Source organism: Penaeus monodon, chromosome 2 (assembly GCF_015228065.2).
Source record: "Penaeus monodon isolate SGIC_2016 chromosome 2, NSTDA_Pmon_1, whole genome shotgun sequence".
NCBI lineage: Eukaryota > Metazoa > Arthropoda > Malacostraca > Decapoda > Penaeidae > Penaeus > Penaeus monodon.
This window is the reverse complement of record NC_051387.1, coordinates 61,370,336-61,385,335: the sequence shown is the minus strand read 5'-3', so window position 1 is coordinate 61,385,335 and position 15,000 is coordinate 61,370,336. Positions and strand designations below refer to the sequence as shown.

Sequence of the window (15,000 nt, the reverse complement as noted above, 5' to 3'; positions counted from 1 at the left end):
AAAAAAAAAAAAAAAAAAATAGTAATAATAATAATAATAATAATAATAATAATAATTACAACAAATCTATGATTTCAACTCCATGATGCCACACACTGCTTCAGTGTGTGGCAATAATAATAATAATAATAATAATTACAACAAATCTATGATTTCAACTCCATGATGCCACACACTGCTTCAGTGTGTGGCATCATATCCTTCAGTCTTGATTTATCAGGAAATATGGCAAATAGAGACTTTCGAAAATAATGATAACTGAAAATACAACATACGCTCATAGTATTACGAAGAAACGGCAAGGGATGCTGGTATTTGGCATGAGTGGTCACGCATGCTAGGGCGATGATATAAACCCCTGGCAGCGGGGCCCAGGCCACTATGAATACTACCCGTCGGGAAAGGGTTAATGTTCTAATGTCATAATAACCATTATGTTAATATTAATAACAACAGTAGTGTTTATTTTTAACGGGTTTAGGAAATTAATGCATTTTTCCACAAATTCAAGGAGTGGGGAAATCAGGTGATATCATGTGTGTCTACATATTGACTCCTTGGTGTGTGCAAGAATTTGCAAAAAATACACTGGATTAAGTCACTCATCCCTAACCTAATGTCATTCATCCTTTGACAAGACATTCATCAGTTTAAGAACCACTGCCCTATGGTGCACCCTTCCCTTGTTGCCCAAAGCATTCATATCTAAACGAGAATGCTTGACCTATAATGTATAGACTATATTTGCTGACAGATGAACATACGTAAGTCTACAGATGATTTACCATTTCCATTTTGTAATGAAAAATATTGCAAACATATAAATAGTCAAAAGTCACCTATGTATGTTTCAATAGCAGGTAATTCAGGAGTAAACCTACTTGAATAAGTGTGTAACAAAATTTCTAAATCTGAAATCATAATACTGTTTACAAATATGGATATGCACATATCATGGCACCATTTTCAGACCAAAGGATGATTTCTAATGGGTGATGCTTCTTGAAATGGCAGTCTGTCCTCCCTTGACACACAGTTTATGAGAGTTATACTGTTTACTTTCTGATTTGGTGTCCTCCTGTTGCCAGGACAAAACATGGGTTTATCTTTGAATACCAACTGAAGGCTCACTTTGACTTTCTGCAGATTTTGTAATCCTTATGGTGCTGTTCCATGTGTTCTCTATGGTTACCTCATAGTGTTTCTCTATCTCTTCACAGTCCTTATTTTAAATATATTTTTTTTCTTTGGGCTAAAATTGAACAGCCTTCTCAAATCTAAACACCAAAATAAGGTTTCTTACAATCAATGTATAATAATTATATTCTCTTTTTAGAATCTCAGAATGTTATTCTCTAAAGCAATTAGAGGAAGACCTAATGACTTAACAACTCGAGGCATGGCACCCTTATCAGCCTTGTAATTTCATCACAGAATGCTCATTAACTCTGATATTATGAAAACACTTACCTGGTACCTATATGCTACACTTTAACCCTTTGCCGACGGGCATGGCATGTACGTACATGCCATGCCCACTATGAGTTTACTTGTTTAATCGTTTTTACACATAGATGGCTACACTTGTACTAAGTCACCAATGAGCCAGTTACGAGTACTGCCTGTCTCACCCGTTCATCCTTTTCGTTGATTTACGAAAATATTTTACGTTATCTTATTTTGCTGTTACTAATGTTTATAACATTATATTAATTCTAATGTTTACAATAAAAATAACAACATTGATATTCATAGCACTAGTTTTTCCCGCCAATACAAGGAAAGGAGAAATCAGGTAAGGGCACAAGATCTACTAATTGACTCCTTTGTAGCTAAGCACTAGCAGAGCCATCTATGTGCAGAGACATTTCATAAAAATATAAAAAATGAGCACAGCATTTTCCCCATTTTTTATTAATTTTCCCCGTCGGCATTGGGTTAATAAATTAAGCTTAGAGTGAGGAGGAGGAAGGGAAAAAAATAATGATGATGGCAGAGGCAAAACAGGTGGAGGAAGAGGAAGAGGAAGTGGAAGAGGAGGACCTGATGGAGAAGATGGCTGATGATGATGTAAAGGAGTATGTTAACCCTTTTCCGACGGGTAGTATTCATAGAGGCCGGGGCCTCGCTGCCGGGGGTTTATATCGTCGCCCTACCATGCGCAACCACTCATGCCAAATACCAGCATCCCATGCCATTTCTTCGTAATACTACGAAGATATGTTGTATTTTCAGTTTTCATTATTTTTTAAAGTCTCTACTTGCCATACTTCCTGATAAATCGAGACTGAAGGATATTTTTGTTGTTATATAGACTCCATAGTTGATCATTATTCGGTCTATAGTCCGAATAAAATAAGCAGTGTGCGGCATCATGGAGTTGAAATCGTTTTTTTTTTTTTTCCATGGTAAAAATAAGAAAGTGTTAAAACCGACTTAATCACACTTTCACTGACAGAAAAATAATCTTTTGCCGTGATTGTAAAGAAAAAAAGAAAAGAAAAAAAAAAAAAAACTCATGGCATGTCCATACATACACTATGGCATGTGCGTACGTGCCCCCGGCAGATGGTCCCGCCATGCCATGGCATGTGTGTACATGCCACCCGTCGGCAAAGGGTTAAGGATGTGAGAGGATGTTGGCGTGGAAATTGATGTGGATGTGGATGTGGCTACTGATGTGAATGAAGGTATGGATATAGATATTGATGTGAAAGAGGATGTGGATGTGGATATGGATACTGATGTTTCTGCATCCTCATCATTAATTCCTTAAAAAAATATAAGTAACTGTTAAATGTTTAAAAATCCTAATAAATAAAACATACTATAAATAACTAGTCTATAATTACCATGCTGCATAAGTTCCCTTAGCTGTGGAGATCACCGATAAGCAAGGTGTACAAAAACTGCTTTATCTTTATCAGCAAAGTTTTCACTTAGTGATTTTTGTTGCCTCAGTCACTATTATCATCTGTAAGAAGTTCTGTTTTATAATGCCCAATTTTTTATCTGCTTAACATCCTCATAAGAGGAAAAATGGATGGGGCTCCAGCAAACAACACAAACAGAAACCTTTGTCTGCTTCATACTCTAGCAAAGTTTACAAAACTCCACAATAATCTTAAAAGAATAGTGTGAACCATTCTTTACCTGAAGATAAATTGCCAGGGGGGTCCACCTTGCCAGAATATACATGGTGGGGGCTTGTTGACCCCTCTTGGCCATGCTGCAAGACCTCCCAGTATATATCATTAAGAAAAGTCTGGTGTCCGGATAACTCCCCCCCCCTCATATTGAAAACAAGATTAAATACAAAAATGTATATCATTTACCACCCACTTTGGGAACCAATGGTCTAGAACATGGGTTCTCAGCAGATTTGTCTTAGTCATTTTGTTTGATCGTACTTGTTTACCCAATTCCATGATTTTATTTTCAGACTTCACAATAAGTATTTTTAGTAATGTTATAACAACGATAATTATAATCATAATCGTAATGTTAATAATGATGATTATATTTATGACAGAAAAAAGAAAAATCTGAAATTTCAAGGAATGGCTTAATAGTCAAGACCATAGGCCTAGTAACTAACTTCCATAGTGACTAAGAGCTTGTCAAACTATCTATGTATACATAAAAGTAATAAAACAAACTACCTGGTGTTAATGTTGACAATTCTAACTTTGTATATCAATGTTGGTTAAACATCAATCTTTAATCAATAAGAGCACTAAATGCATGTACTTTTTAATTCGTCCTTTTAATTTTGGGAAGAATTTTTGGCTAAAAATATAAATGGGGATGGAGTTAACCCAATGCCACCGGGTGGTTTCCCAATATGAAAGCCCTCTCTCCCGGCTGTATTCATAGTGGCCCAAGCCCCACTGCCGAGGGTCGTGTCGTCACCATAGCATGCACAGCATGACCATACATACCCCCAGAATACGGAACTGGCGCACCATGTCATGTATGCACATGCCATCTGGAATATAGTCCAGGCATGCCATGGCATATACATACATGCCATCCAGTGGCAATGGGTTAAGGATAATAGACATAGAGGTATACCATGATTTATTATTCAATGCTAATGGAAATCAATAAAAATACTTTTTAGTGCTAATAATCATAAGAGATGAATTACGTGTACATACTGCAAGACTATGCGTTTTAGTTATATGCTGCATTTCATGACCCTAATCTCAATATGATCAGCAATTATGCAATCTCTTATAAAAAGTTTATCTCTCTCACATTTTTCACATTCAACTAACACCATTCACCCTCCCCTGTGACCAGTCTGCAGAAGGATTCTGAAGGTTTCAGGAGAGAGCATTGTCACTCCATGCCAGGGGCATTCAGTTCAATGAGCCTGTATAATGCCAACTCCTAATTGCTTTCTCCACCTGAACCTCTACACATATACCAGATGACTGTAAGGCATTTCAGCTGCAAAAGACCTAAGGCAATATTCTGTTTGAACAAGTGCTACATAATTACAAGTTCTTGGTGATTCACATTAGGGCAGGTTATGGTGTGGCACTTCATTCTTTGGGTCATGTTTTGCAGCTGAATTCTTACACTTTAATATGGTATACTTCACAAAAACAGTAGCTGAACAGGCTGCATGATACATTTGAAACAATTGCCCTGATATTACAAAAATGCCTAGGCGCACTTATATAGAGATCAAAAGTTCATGTAACTCAACATAATATAGCAATTTTCTTGTGTGACTTCCAGTGCAAAAGGGGGCAAACTTCCCAGTGTGTCCCTGGTTTGCAATGAAAATATCTTGTTTGCACATGCCATACTTTCCAAAATAGTTTTCAAAAGTACAGCTTCCAAGTCACTGCAGATACACATAATATAATAAACAAGTTACTTTGATAATTTTCACTTGCACAGATGAATTCACAAAGCAGCGTCCATTCTGTTCATTAGTCCCACAGTAGAGTTAACTTTCCTTATTATCTTCAGTCACATTCTAACCAACACAAATATGGGAAGGCGAGGATAAATAGTCCTTAATTCCTGAGAAAGTTGAAGAAACAATAACACCGTCATCGGGACCCTGAAAATCTTTCCTCTGAAGATGACAACGAAGTGTTGTTTGCGTTTAAATCGGAATTAAATCAATGGGAAAGACACTGGAGCGAAAAAGCGTTATGAGGCGGCATTCCGTGCGGCCGCAGCGTCAGAGCCGGAGTTCCCAGGGCCGCTTAAGGCCTGGCGCCGCGTAATGGGATTTGCGAGTCGCTTTTGCACTTGTCTGCGGCCTTCCTGCTGCTCTTGTTTACCTCTGGGCTGCTTGTTTACTCGGGCGCCGAGTGACAGGAGGGCGAGGGTCGGCCCTTCCCGTTCGCTCTGTTTTATCGCCACTTCCGCCCTTACAAACCTCGTCGACTGCACGCACGTACTCACCATCTTGCAATATCCGAGGAGATCCAGATTGGTCGGATTTTCGTCCTTGAGAACAGGGAGGAAATGCTGAAGGACGAAATATCTGTCTCTTTCCTGCGGAGATCAGCTGGATGGTTTACCTCGGGCGTCAACGTCTGCCACGGCGCGGATCCACACCGCCGCAGAGACCCAAATTTGTCACAGACTTTTCCACTACTTTTACATATTCCAATATATTCGTATATAATTATACTCTTTCAATATATAGAACTTGAATTTGATATTAAAATAATCGACAAGAGTGGATTTGCGTCGCGCTTGTAGCATGTGAGTAGTTGTCGGCGCGGCCGCCAGGGGGACCGTCCTTTCCCGTCTCAGCGTGTGAGTGTTTGTTGACGGCCGCCGCGGCGCCCGCTCTTTTCGCCCTTTTCTTCCCCTTCGCGCTCCCCTTCCCTGGCGTGGGAGGCACACAAGACGTAGGAAGACCCTAGTGTTAAGTGCCGAAGTGATTTATTGGGCAGAAAGGTGTTCTTGACGAGAAATTCGGGTTTGATATAGAGGAGAACCGCTTTGTTGATGTTTTTCGTGCACCACATTTCGAAGCCGAAAGGTTTTCTGCCGAGACATTTCATGACAGTTCCAGCACGAGGAAGTCTGGGAAGGCAGAGTCTCGTGGCCGACTAAGCTGCAGCCCCGAGTGCGACGAAGGAGCGCTGTCGTCGCGAGCGGCCGGACACGTGCTCGGGCGGGGCTCGGAGGCTCCGACGCTCGCGTGGGAAAGGAGCCTCGTCCTCGGCCAGGGCGGAGCTCCACGCCACGCCAGAGCCTCCGCTTCCGTGGGGGTTTCCCTTGGCGAGGTCCTCGGCGTGGAGGGTGGCCGCTCTGAGGCAGCGCCGAGGGAGGGTTGGCGACAAGGCCTTTCCTGGTTTCTCGGGGGATTGCCTTCAGGGGCATTCGAGAGGGTCGTTTCAGGGGGAAGGCGGCTTGGCAGAATATCAAATCCTGTCCAAGTTTTTAGTTTCCAGGAGTCCATTAGGGAAAGTAATTGTAATGCTGTAAAGGGGTTAATGGTATTAGACGTTTTAGTGGTAATTCTTTACGGCACAGGCGCACTCGCTAAAGACCGTGTCCCCAACTCGTGTCGCTAAATTAAACAACAATCTAAGTTGTCGTAATTTTGTGTGCCCAAAGGGAGGGTTGGTGGGGACCTGTGCGTGTCTACAGATTATTTCTTGTACCAACCACCAACTTTTTATCCTTTGCAAGAATTCCATCCTCAGTTTGCCCAAGTGTAAAGATTAACCATGTTCTCCTGCAGTTAGTGGTAGAACATGTGCTCCTTGCCAGCTGTTTGGCCCTGGGTGCAGCTATCAAAATTTCTTTCTCCCAATCAGTCACTCCATTCCTAGATCCCCTACACATTGCTGGGTTAATCTTTATGGTAAGGAAGTGCTAAAGTAACAAGTTGAAGATTGGATTCTTGTAGAAAACAAAAGTTGTAGGCGTCAGTACAAGAAATAATGTTTAATTTTTTGACTATGGCAATTGGGTGTTCCTGCACAATATTTTATCAGATTTCTCGTGTGATGAGAACAAATCCGGTGATCATTTCCGTCGCATTCACCAGCCGACAATCTCGATGTGATTTGATAAGGACCCTAAGAGGGAAGGGCATGAAGTAGATCAGGGAAATTATGGAAAGAAACAGGCTGAAATAAGAATAGAGAACAGAAATACGGAAAAAACAAATTTTAACTCCTTTATTCTGACTTGCCTCCCTCCACTGCTGATCACCTGTTTAGTGTTACCCAAGTACCACTTGGCTAAAAAAAATCCCTGGGAAAAAGTAGCTAAATCACTTATGGGCTTATCTGGAAAATAACTGTCATGCCAGAATCCATGTTTAAGATTTAATTTTCCGAGTTGCTGACACTTAGGAGGCAATGATAATTCTGTACAGTGTAGGCACACTCACCAGAGTCCACCTCCATTTCACAAACTTTATTCAAGAATCTAAATTGCCACTGCCCGAAGGGGGGGGTTGATGCCCCCATCAACCCTTCCTGCACACACAAAAAAAAATAAATAAATAAAGATAAGCCTGCTCAAACCACATACCATATTGTCTATAAAAATATTTGCAGGAAGTGAAAGTATGCCTGTAATCACCTACCAAAAGTACACCTGCAACAATTTGGTAACTGCAGTACTTGTATTCCCCTCATGGATTTGGCGATCTATTTAATGGGGAACAAATTGCCACAACTTGTGAACTTGCCCAATGGAGTTAGTGAACCACTTAGGTCATTTATTATCAAATAAATTACTAGTCTGCGCTTGGTATGACAAAATATCTGGTGAAGGTTTGTTTAGCTTTACTGGTGTAGTATTCATGATGAAAATTTTATCAATTTGATTATATTCAGTAGTCACAGCATCTGGCAGCAAGTGAAAAAAAATGTCATTGCCTCAATTTTTTCTTTAACATTTGAACAGCAGTAGGTTAGAGGGCAAAGGCGGTCACAGGATTTTTCCAACAAACCTAGTTCATCTCTTAATAATACCAGTAATTTTTTCAATGCAAGTTTGTGAAAAACAAGATGGCATAACTCGGTGTACATTATGGTTTAAGATTTACGTTTTAAGTTGGTACCTTCCCTTTGTATAATTTGCCCCTTGTAAATGTATGAACTCGTATGGTTTTCCGACAGATGCAACTGCTTTCTATAGAGTGCATTCATGCTGAACTATTAGCATGTCTTGTCAACCCAATGCTGCCGGAAAATGCTGTGCTCATATTTTTTTTTTTTTTTTGTGTGAAATGTCTCTGCACATAGATGGCTCTGCTAGTGCTTAGCCACAAAGGAGACCTTGCCTTATTTTACCTCTCCTTTTATACCCCCCCCCCCCCCTTTTTTAACTAACGCAATGAATATTGCTGGTATATTTGTTATTAACCTTATAATTACTGTTATAAACATTAGTAATGGCAAAATAAATAACAAATATTTTCATTAAAAAAAGGGGGGTAAATGGGCAAGACAGGTATCACTCATAATTGGCTCATTGACTAAGTACAGATGTAGCCCCCTATGTGTAAAAACAATAAAGTAAACTCATAATGAGCATGGCATTTACACAAATGCCATGCACGGTGGCATTGGGTTAATTTAAGGAGTGACTTGTTCCAAAATTGATTTAAGGGTTTGCTTTTGTTTATAACTTTAGATACTGAAGCAGCTGTATTTTCCAAGTGTTTGACCTATACTGAATCCGTTTTCTTTCTTACAGAAAAATAAGCCAAAATGACCAATTCAAAGGGTGTGCGTCGCGGCACGCGCAACATGTTTGCGCGTGGCTTCAAGAAGAATGGCGTAGAGCATCTCTCCACCTTCTTGAGGGTGTACAAAGTTGGAGACCTTGTTGACCTGAAGGTTAGTTGGATATTTTTTCCCCATATTTATCTTCTTTTTGTGATGAGTTTCGACATTTCAATTTGATTCACACTTAACAAAATGTTATTAATAGAATTTGTGGAGATACAAAAAATACATTGCTATACAAATTATATTTTCTGAATTGTTGCAGTTTATAGTAACCTGATTTTTCCTTTGTTCCCAGGGCAACGGTGCCTTCCAGAAGGGTCTTATCCACAAGGCATACCACGGAAAGACTGGGCGTGTGTTCAACGTAACCCAGCATGCTGTTGGTGTCATTGTCAACAAGAGAGTCAAGGGCAAGATCCTGGCCAAGAAGTGAGTTCAAAGTTTTAAAGCTTTACACATAAAGCTTGTTTTTATTTTGTGGTGTAGAAAGTTTTGATGTATTTGGGATGAAATCAGTAAGATATGAGTACGGATCATTGTCAGATATTATGATTGTTCAGAATTTAAACTGGAGTGTTCAACAAATGTTTAGAGTGAATATGTGAATGCACTTTTACAGGAGATTTAGATATATTATTTACCGTTTGCCATCCTCCCCAGGCTGAACGTACGTATTGAGCACCTCAAGCACTCCAACTGCCAGGTTGACTTCAAGAAGCGCATCAAGGAGAATGAACAGCGCAGAATTGAGGCCAAGAAGGCTGGAGTCAAGATCCCCGAGGGAGAGCTCAAGCGTAAACCTGCCCTCCCCCGCTCCGCACACAGGGTCAACATCACGAAAAACAAGCCTGAATTCCTCACGCCACTGCCTTACGAGTTCATTGCTTAAATAAAATTCAAGGTGTATATATATCTTTTCCTTTCAAACCTGTTTCTGTTTCTACATGTTATCCTTACTGATTAATAATACTAATATCTTTTATAGATCACTTGACAAGTTCTAAGTTCAAAAGGGATGAAGTTGCAGTACTGAGTAGCCAATTCTGTTTCTGCTCACTGTCAATATATATATGTTAAAAAATGGGGGCATTAACTTCGTAGTTTACTCAGGTAGGTGAAGTACACAAGAGGCAATTTCATAAACAAGTTTCAAAATAGTTATGAAATAGTGGGAATCTTAGGTATTTTAACAGTTATTTGCAGTTGGAGTTTCCTTTTCTCTTGTTCTCTTTCCTTGATTTGTCATGACATTCTTCTATCCCCAACTACTCAAAATAAGTCCTGATTCGCCTTGACTTTTTCTTCATTTCATTTATTTTTCTTTTGAGGGTTATCACATTTGCTGGTTAAGTTGGCATTGCAGTAAATTCCTCTTACGTAGATCTTAAAAATTATCTATAAAGTAGCAAATCCAATGATAAAATTGCCAGAATTTAAAAAAGCCTAAGCATTAACATAATATATACCTTTGTGGTTGAAGCCAAAAGTGGAAAATGCAGCTGGATAGAATTCTATCTTTGCTGTCGGTTTCCCCAGTGCTAACTCAAACTGAAAACTGAGCATCTGGGAAACAACTTTATTTGCAGAACTTCAGTACATGATAAAACAACCCATGAGGATGAAACCCCTTCATTCTGAACACATCCGAGAGCAAATGCCAGTGGAGTTTATTTAAGGCGCATTATTGGTAAAAAAAAAAAGTTGAAAAAAGTTCTGCCGTGTCAAAGCCTAGTCACTAGCGGCTTATTCAAAACACTGCAATAGGATAATGCTTGGGTGCAAAGCCCCAGGGTATGTAAGCCCCCCCCCCCCCATCCCTTGCTCGTTGTCATGGGGGGCTCGGGAAACAGACCAGTGTTAGGATCACACCCTTTCCTTGGAGCTCTGCTTTCGTCTCCACTAATTTTGCCATGGACATTTCTCCTCAGTCCCTTCTGTCCACTTACCCTAATTGTTAATTAATTTTTACCTTTTTTGCTGTAATACTTTGTCAGGATGCTGTGTGACCTTTGATGTCTGGCACATTTCTTTGTTTTGACCATTGACCATTCTGGAAGTCTACAAACATCGCCTCGTGAACCAAAGAAAAAATTCTTAGGGCCTTGCTCCCAAGCCCCTCCCAATCGTTGTATTCTGAATACTCCGTTAATGACCTTAGATGTCGACGCTTGCTAGAAGCAAGGGATTGTGTGTGTGTGTGTGTATGGGGGGGGGGGGTAGGCAAAAGCGATGTTTGATCAATTAAAACTCAAGCCAATGTAATCAGACCCTAAATCAACTTTGAGATTTTAACATGCGGTTGATAGAAACCGTATTAATAAAAAACAATAAATTAAGGCAAATACACCGAAGTTCACTGCTGCTCATCTTGTAAATGGCACGAGAAAACTGTGGTGGGTGGGGGGGGGGGGGGGTTCTGTATATAAATGTTTGTTGGTACCTTGCTGTATTTACCATTATCTGATTGACTGACCGTATGGTTATTTTCTCTTTTATTTTCTTAACTAGAATTAACAATAGTTTACAGAAAAGGAGTTTTGATCTTGCTCTCTCCTAAAACTCAGGAAGACAAAAAAATCAATATATATTACGCTAAACAAAGATAGTCATATATTTACAACAATATAACAAAATACATTAAACTGGCAACAGAAAAAACAACACTGGAAATGCCAGAGAAATATAATTTCCTTGGAATGTTTTTAGTTTCTACTCACTACCTCTGCCAAATGAGTTTATCGACATTATGCATATGTATGTTTGTGTGTATGTGTTTGTATATCTATAAATATATTTACACTATATGTATATACCTATTTATAGGTATATGTATACAAATGATTATGCATGTAGGTATGTATGTGTATGTCTATGCATATGTGCATGTAGGTTGTTGTGTGTGTGTGTGTGTGTGTGTGTGTGTGTGTGTGTGTGTGTGTGTGTGTGTGTGTGTGTGTGTGTGTGTGTGTGTGTGTGTGTGTGTGTGTGTGTGTGTGTGTGTGTGTGTGTGTGTGTGTGTGTGTGCCTACTTTTTAAAAATGTTTATGCTGGATATTGATGTAGGTAATCTAACAATGAAATTACTAACATTACATCTTATTCACTATGGGAAACTTATCAACTCTGTTAAAATTATGTCATGTCATCACTGTAAAGAGCTGAAACAGGATTTCTCTTTCCCTGAACCCATCGCGTCTTAGCTTTGGCTTTGGCGTTTGCACAGCATCTTTGAGGCATCGCCCTCGGCCCTCGTGCATCGAGGTACAGTCAGGCATTGCTGGTTGGCATGTGTATTGCGAATCGATATCATTTTCTTCAGACATCTTCAGGTTAATGGAAATCTGAAAGCTGCAACGCGTCGCCTGGCCCAAGGCTCACACTGGCGGGAAGGACGGCCTTGTGGCTCCCCGCGCGTTCGAGTGGCAAATGAAGTTTCCGAGGCCGAGGGAGGTTGCCAGGTCACCGAGCTCCGTTTTGTCTGGCGGTCTCTGCGTCAGGCTGATGTCCAGGCGCTGCGACACGCGGACGCCCTTCTGGTGCAGCAGCTCGAAGAGCTTCCTGATGCCCGTGTCTGTCGAGAGAAATGTTTAGCTGGGGGTAAATGGAGACTAGCACCCGTGCCTGGACGTATGCATGGTATAGCTTCTTTACAAACAGTGAAATGGATCTCGTTATGGGACGCGGAGCAAGGGTGGATTCACTGTATTCCCATCGTTCAGACTAACGAATGCGTCTTATAAATGAAATACGCCAGGCGAAAAGGAAGAACCTAACTCACGGACACCAAACAGATGTAAGTGATGGCCACATTACCCGTGAGTTGTGTGTCTTTGAAGAAGATGCTGGTGCAGTTCCCGCCGGGCCTCAGGGAGCACAGCCTAGCCAGGACCCCGCTTGCCCACTGCAGGTCGTCCTCGCTGTCCGTCAGAGTGGGGGTGAAGGTGAAGCTCAGTTTGCGTCCAGGGAAGGGAAGCGGCGGCAGATGGGTCACTTCGTACCTTTCAGGATCCTCGTATTTCAAGCCTGAAAGAAAATGATACTGACAACATTCCTCCCTTCGTGTGTGTCTATAGAACAAAATTTGACGTTGGTATCTTTTCCAGATTATCTGTTTTTGTTAAAGCCTTACTCATTCCTTATTTATTATGCCTTTCGGTAATTAAACAAGGAAAGGTAAATTGTCACTAAATGATGAATGAGTACATACTATTGGCCAAAAAAACAAGGCCGAGTAACGGTTGGATTTAGAACGAAATACAATGGCTTATCACAAGACATTATAGCATGGTCCGACTCCTTTAGTACAGTGCAGACTCTTTCACACAACAAATATTTGCCTAAATGGCGTTACAACATAAAATACACCCAGCACAACACAGACCAACTTTCTTATTATAGTTCAATTCAAGCCTTAGTAAATATTCCGAATCATACATGCTGGATCGACTAAACTGTGGTCGCTGGCTTGGTGTGTGTGTGTGTGTGTGTGTGTGTGTGTGTGTGTGTGTGTGTGTGTGTGTGTGTGTGTGTGTGTGTGTGTGTGTGTGTGTGTGTGTGTGTGTGTGTGTGTGTGTGTGTGTGTGTGTGTGTGTGTGTGTGTGGTGTTTGGTTGTGGGAAGTTCCTCCACTTCCTCCTCCACCCTTTCATCCTGCACCGCTGCCTCTTGACACAAGGACCAAGGCGAGTACAGGGCCTTCTGCACACTGAGTACCTTTTGGAACGAAATGACTTACCCAGAATTTCGAGGTTGGGAAGGCCCGGCAGGATGTCGTTAAGCACGAGGACGTCTCCGAGGTCGACCCGCAGGCGCAGCTCCTTGAGGCAGCGCGGCAGCAAGCGCAGCGCCGAGGGCGTCAGGCGGCCCCGGAAGCCCTCCAGGCAACAGGTCTGGCTGGCCGCCGAGATCAAACGGATCGTTTCTTCGGTGATCGACGAACCCCGGTCGCTGAAGTAGAAATGCGGGAGGTCGAGAACCAGCCGCACGTCCTTTCGGGAGAGCGCGCGGAAGGCGGCCGCCAGTTGCTCGTCCGCTGGGCTCCGTGAGAACGCCGTCAGCGCCAGTAATTTCACACACTCAGGTACTTCGTCGAGGACAGGCGCCAAGGCGCTCAGGCTGCTTGGCTCCTTCACCTGCGCCCAGCCATCCCACTTGGTGCTGTGGGCCTGCAGCTCGGCGGCGGCGGCCTGCACCACGAGCGGGTGCAGCCCCGCCTCCACCACGTGGGCCAACAGGGGGTCCACAACAGTGGAGGGAAGGTGCACCAGGCTCAGCAGGCAAGGGGCGTGAACCAGGTGTTCGCCGTGGCGCGCCAAGAGCCCCGTCAGATGGACCAGCACGTTCTGAAATCTTTGTTCTGACTTCCACTCGACGGAGTCGGTGAGGTACGAGTGCACGACGTCTCCCGCATTCTGCGAGTGCACGATGCTCCGGTGCAGGTGCCGTGCGGTGTAAAACTCCTGGAGTCTGAGGTGGTGATAGGAGTAGGCCAGTACCGAGAAGAGACCCCGCCGGCAGGACCGCGCAGTGAAGAAGGCAGACATGAGCTCCTCGTGGGGAAGGCCCAGCTCACGGCACTTGCCTCGCAGGCGCTCCACGGTGTCCGGCCGCAGCTCGTACTCGCGGCGCTTCATGGCCCTGAACGCTAGGCTATCGCTGTAGTCCTCGAACTGAGAGATCTTGTGCGCAATGTCGGGGTCCCAGACCTTGCAGGAAATTCTTTCAGTAACCTTCTCATTGACCAGTTTTGTTAGTAATACATACAGAGCAGTGGCAGTGGTTAGAGTCTCTGTTATAGTTGGATCTTGAATGATTAGCATTGTAAACAGCGTAAGATTTAATGGACTGTTCAAGTGTGTTCCAAGGAAAGTATCCAGCCTTGTAAGTTGTTCCTCCATTGCCATCTTTACTGTGGTTCTGGTTTCTTCGTCTGGCACAAAGCTGTCGCAGAGTCGACCGGCGAACTGCGAGTGGTGTTCTTTGGTGATTCCTTCCAACAGCAGAACCAGCCTCCGCCTGCTGTGGGGCACGAGTGCGCAGAGCGCCGAAAGGCTGCCCGGACGCGTCGTCAGCAGAAGGCGCACGTTGTGCCCGGGGAGGTGCAGTACCTCCTGAATCACCTGCCGCGATGCCTCGTTCACCTCGTCGAAGCCATCTATGAGGATGAGAATTTGCATGTGAAGAACCGTTTCGCGCACGTGGCCGTACTCCACGTTAATGTTCCTTGGTGTGTCGTGCAGAAGGTTCCGAATCAGCTGATCAAGCGA

General features: G+C 42.6%; 3 protein-coding genes across 5 annotated transcripts in view; 1 reads left to right on the top strand and 2 right to left on the bottom strand.

The window, feature by feature from the left end:
• Nucleotides 1–5,581, bottom strand: part of LOC119584409 (ubiquitin carboxyl-terminal hydrolase 46-like) — a gene marked incomplete in the record, with an annotated part of 69,624 nt that extends 64,043 nt beyond the window's left edge. Inside the window, 1 exon segment of the mRNA XM_037932996.1 lies at nt 5,431–5,581. Within this exon segment, the coding sequence (XP_037788924.1) occupies nt 5,431–5,433 (3 nt within the window).
• Nucleotides 5,582–5,749: 168 nt separating this feature from the next.
• On the top strand, nt 5,750–9,643 carry LOC119584424 (60S ribosomal protein L21-like). 3 transcript variants are annotated; one of them, XM_037933035.1, is made up of 4 exons: nt 5,750–5,790; nt 8,701–8,843; nt 9,031–9,164; nt 9,396–9,643. In XM_037933035.1, exons 2-4 carry the CDS (start codon nt 8,715–8,717, stop codon nt 9,622–9,624), a joined length of 492 nt encoding a protein of 163 aa, XP_037788963.1. In that variant the 5' UTR covers nt 5,750–5,790; nt 8,701–8,714; the 3' UTR covers nt 9,625–9,643. The 3 variants fall into 3 exon arrangements, with proteins under 3 accessions (XP_037788963.1, XP_037788949.1, XP_037788957.1); XM_037933021.1 differs by having other exon boundaries at nt 5,750–5,885; XM_037933029.1 differs by lacking the exon at nt 5,750–5,790 and adding an exon at nt 5,883–5,901.
• A 2,028-nt stretch (nt 9,644–11,671) lies between these two features.
• The window catches only part of LOC119584400, a 7,441-nt gene continuing 4,112 nt past the window's right edge, over nt 11,672–15,000 (bottom strand). The window contains exons 2-4 of the mRNA XM_037932985.1: nt 13,470–15,000; nt 12,549–12,758; nt 11,672–12,306 (exon numbers count right to left, since the gene is read on the bottom strand). The exon at nt 13,470–15,000 is cut by the window's right edge and continues 1,053 nt beyond it. Of these exons, the coding sequence (XP_037788913.1) occupies nt 12,110–12,306; nt 12,549–12,758; nt 13,470–15,000 (1,938 nt within the window). The 3' untranslated portion in view covers nt 11,672–12,109. The remainder of the gene's footprint in view (nt 12,307–12,548; nt 12,759–13,469) is intronic.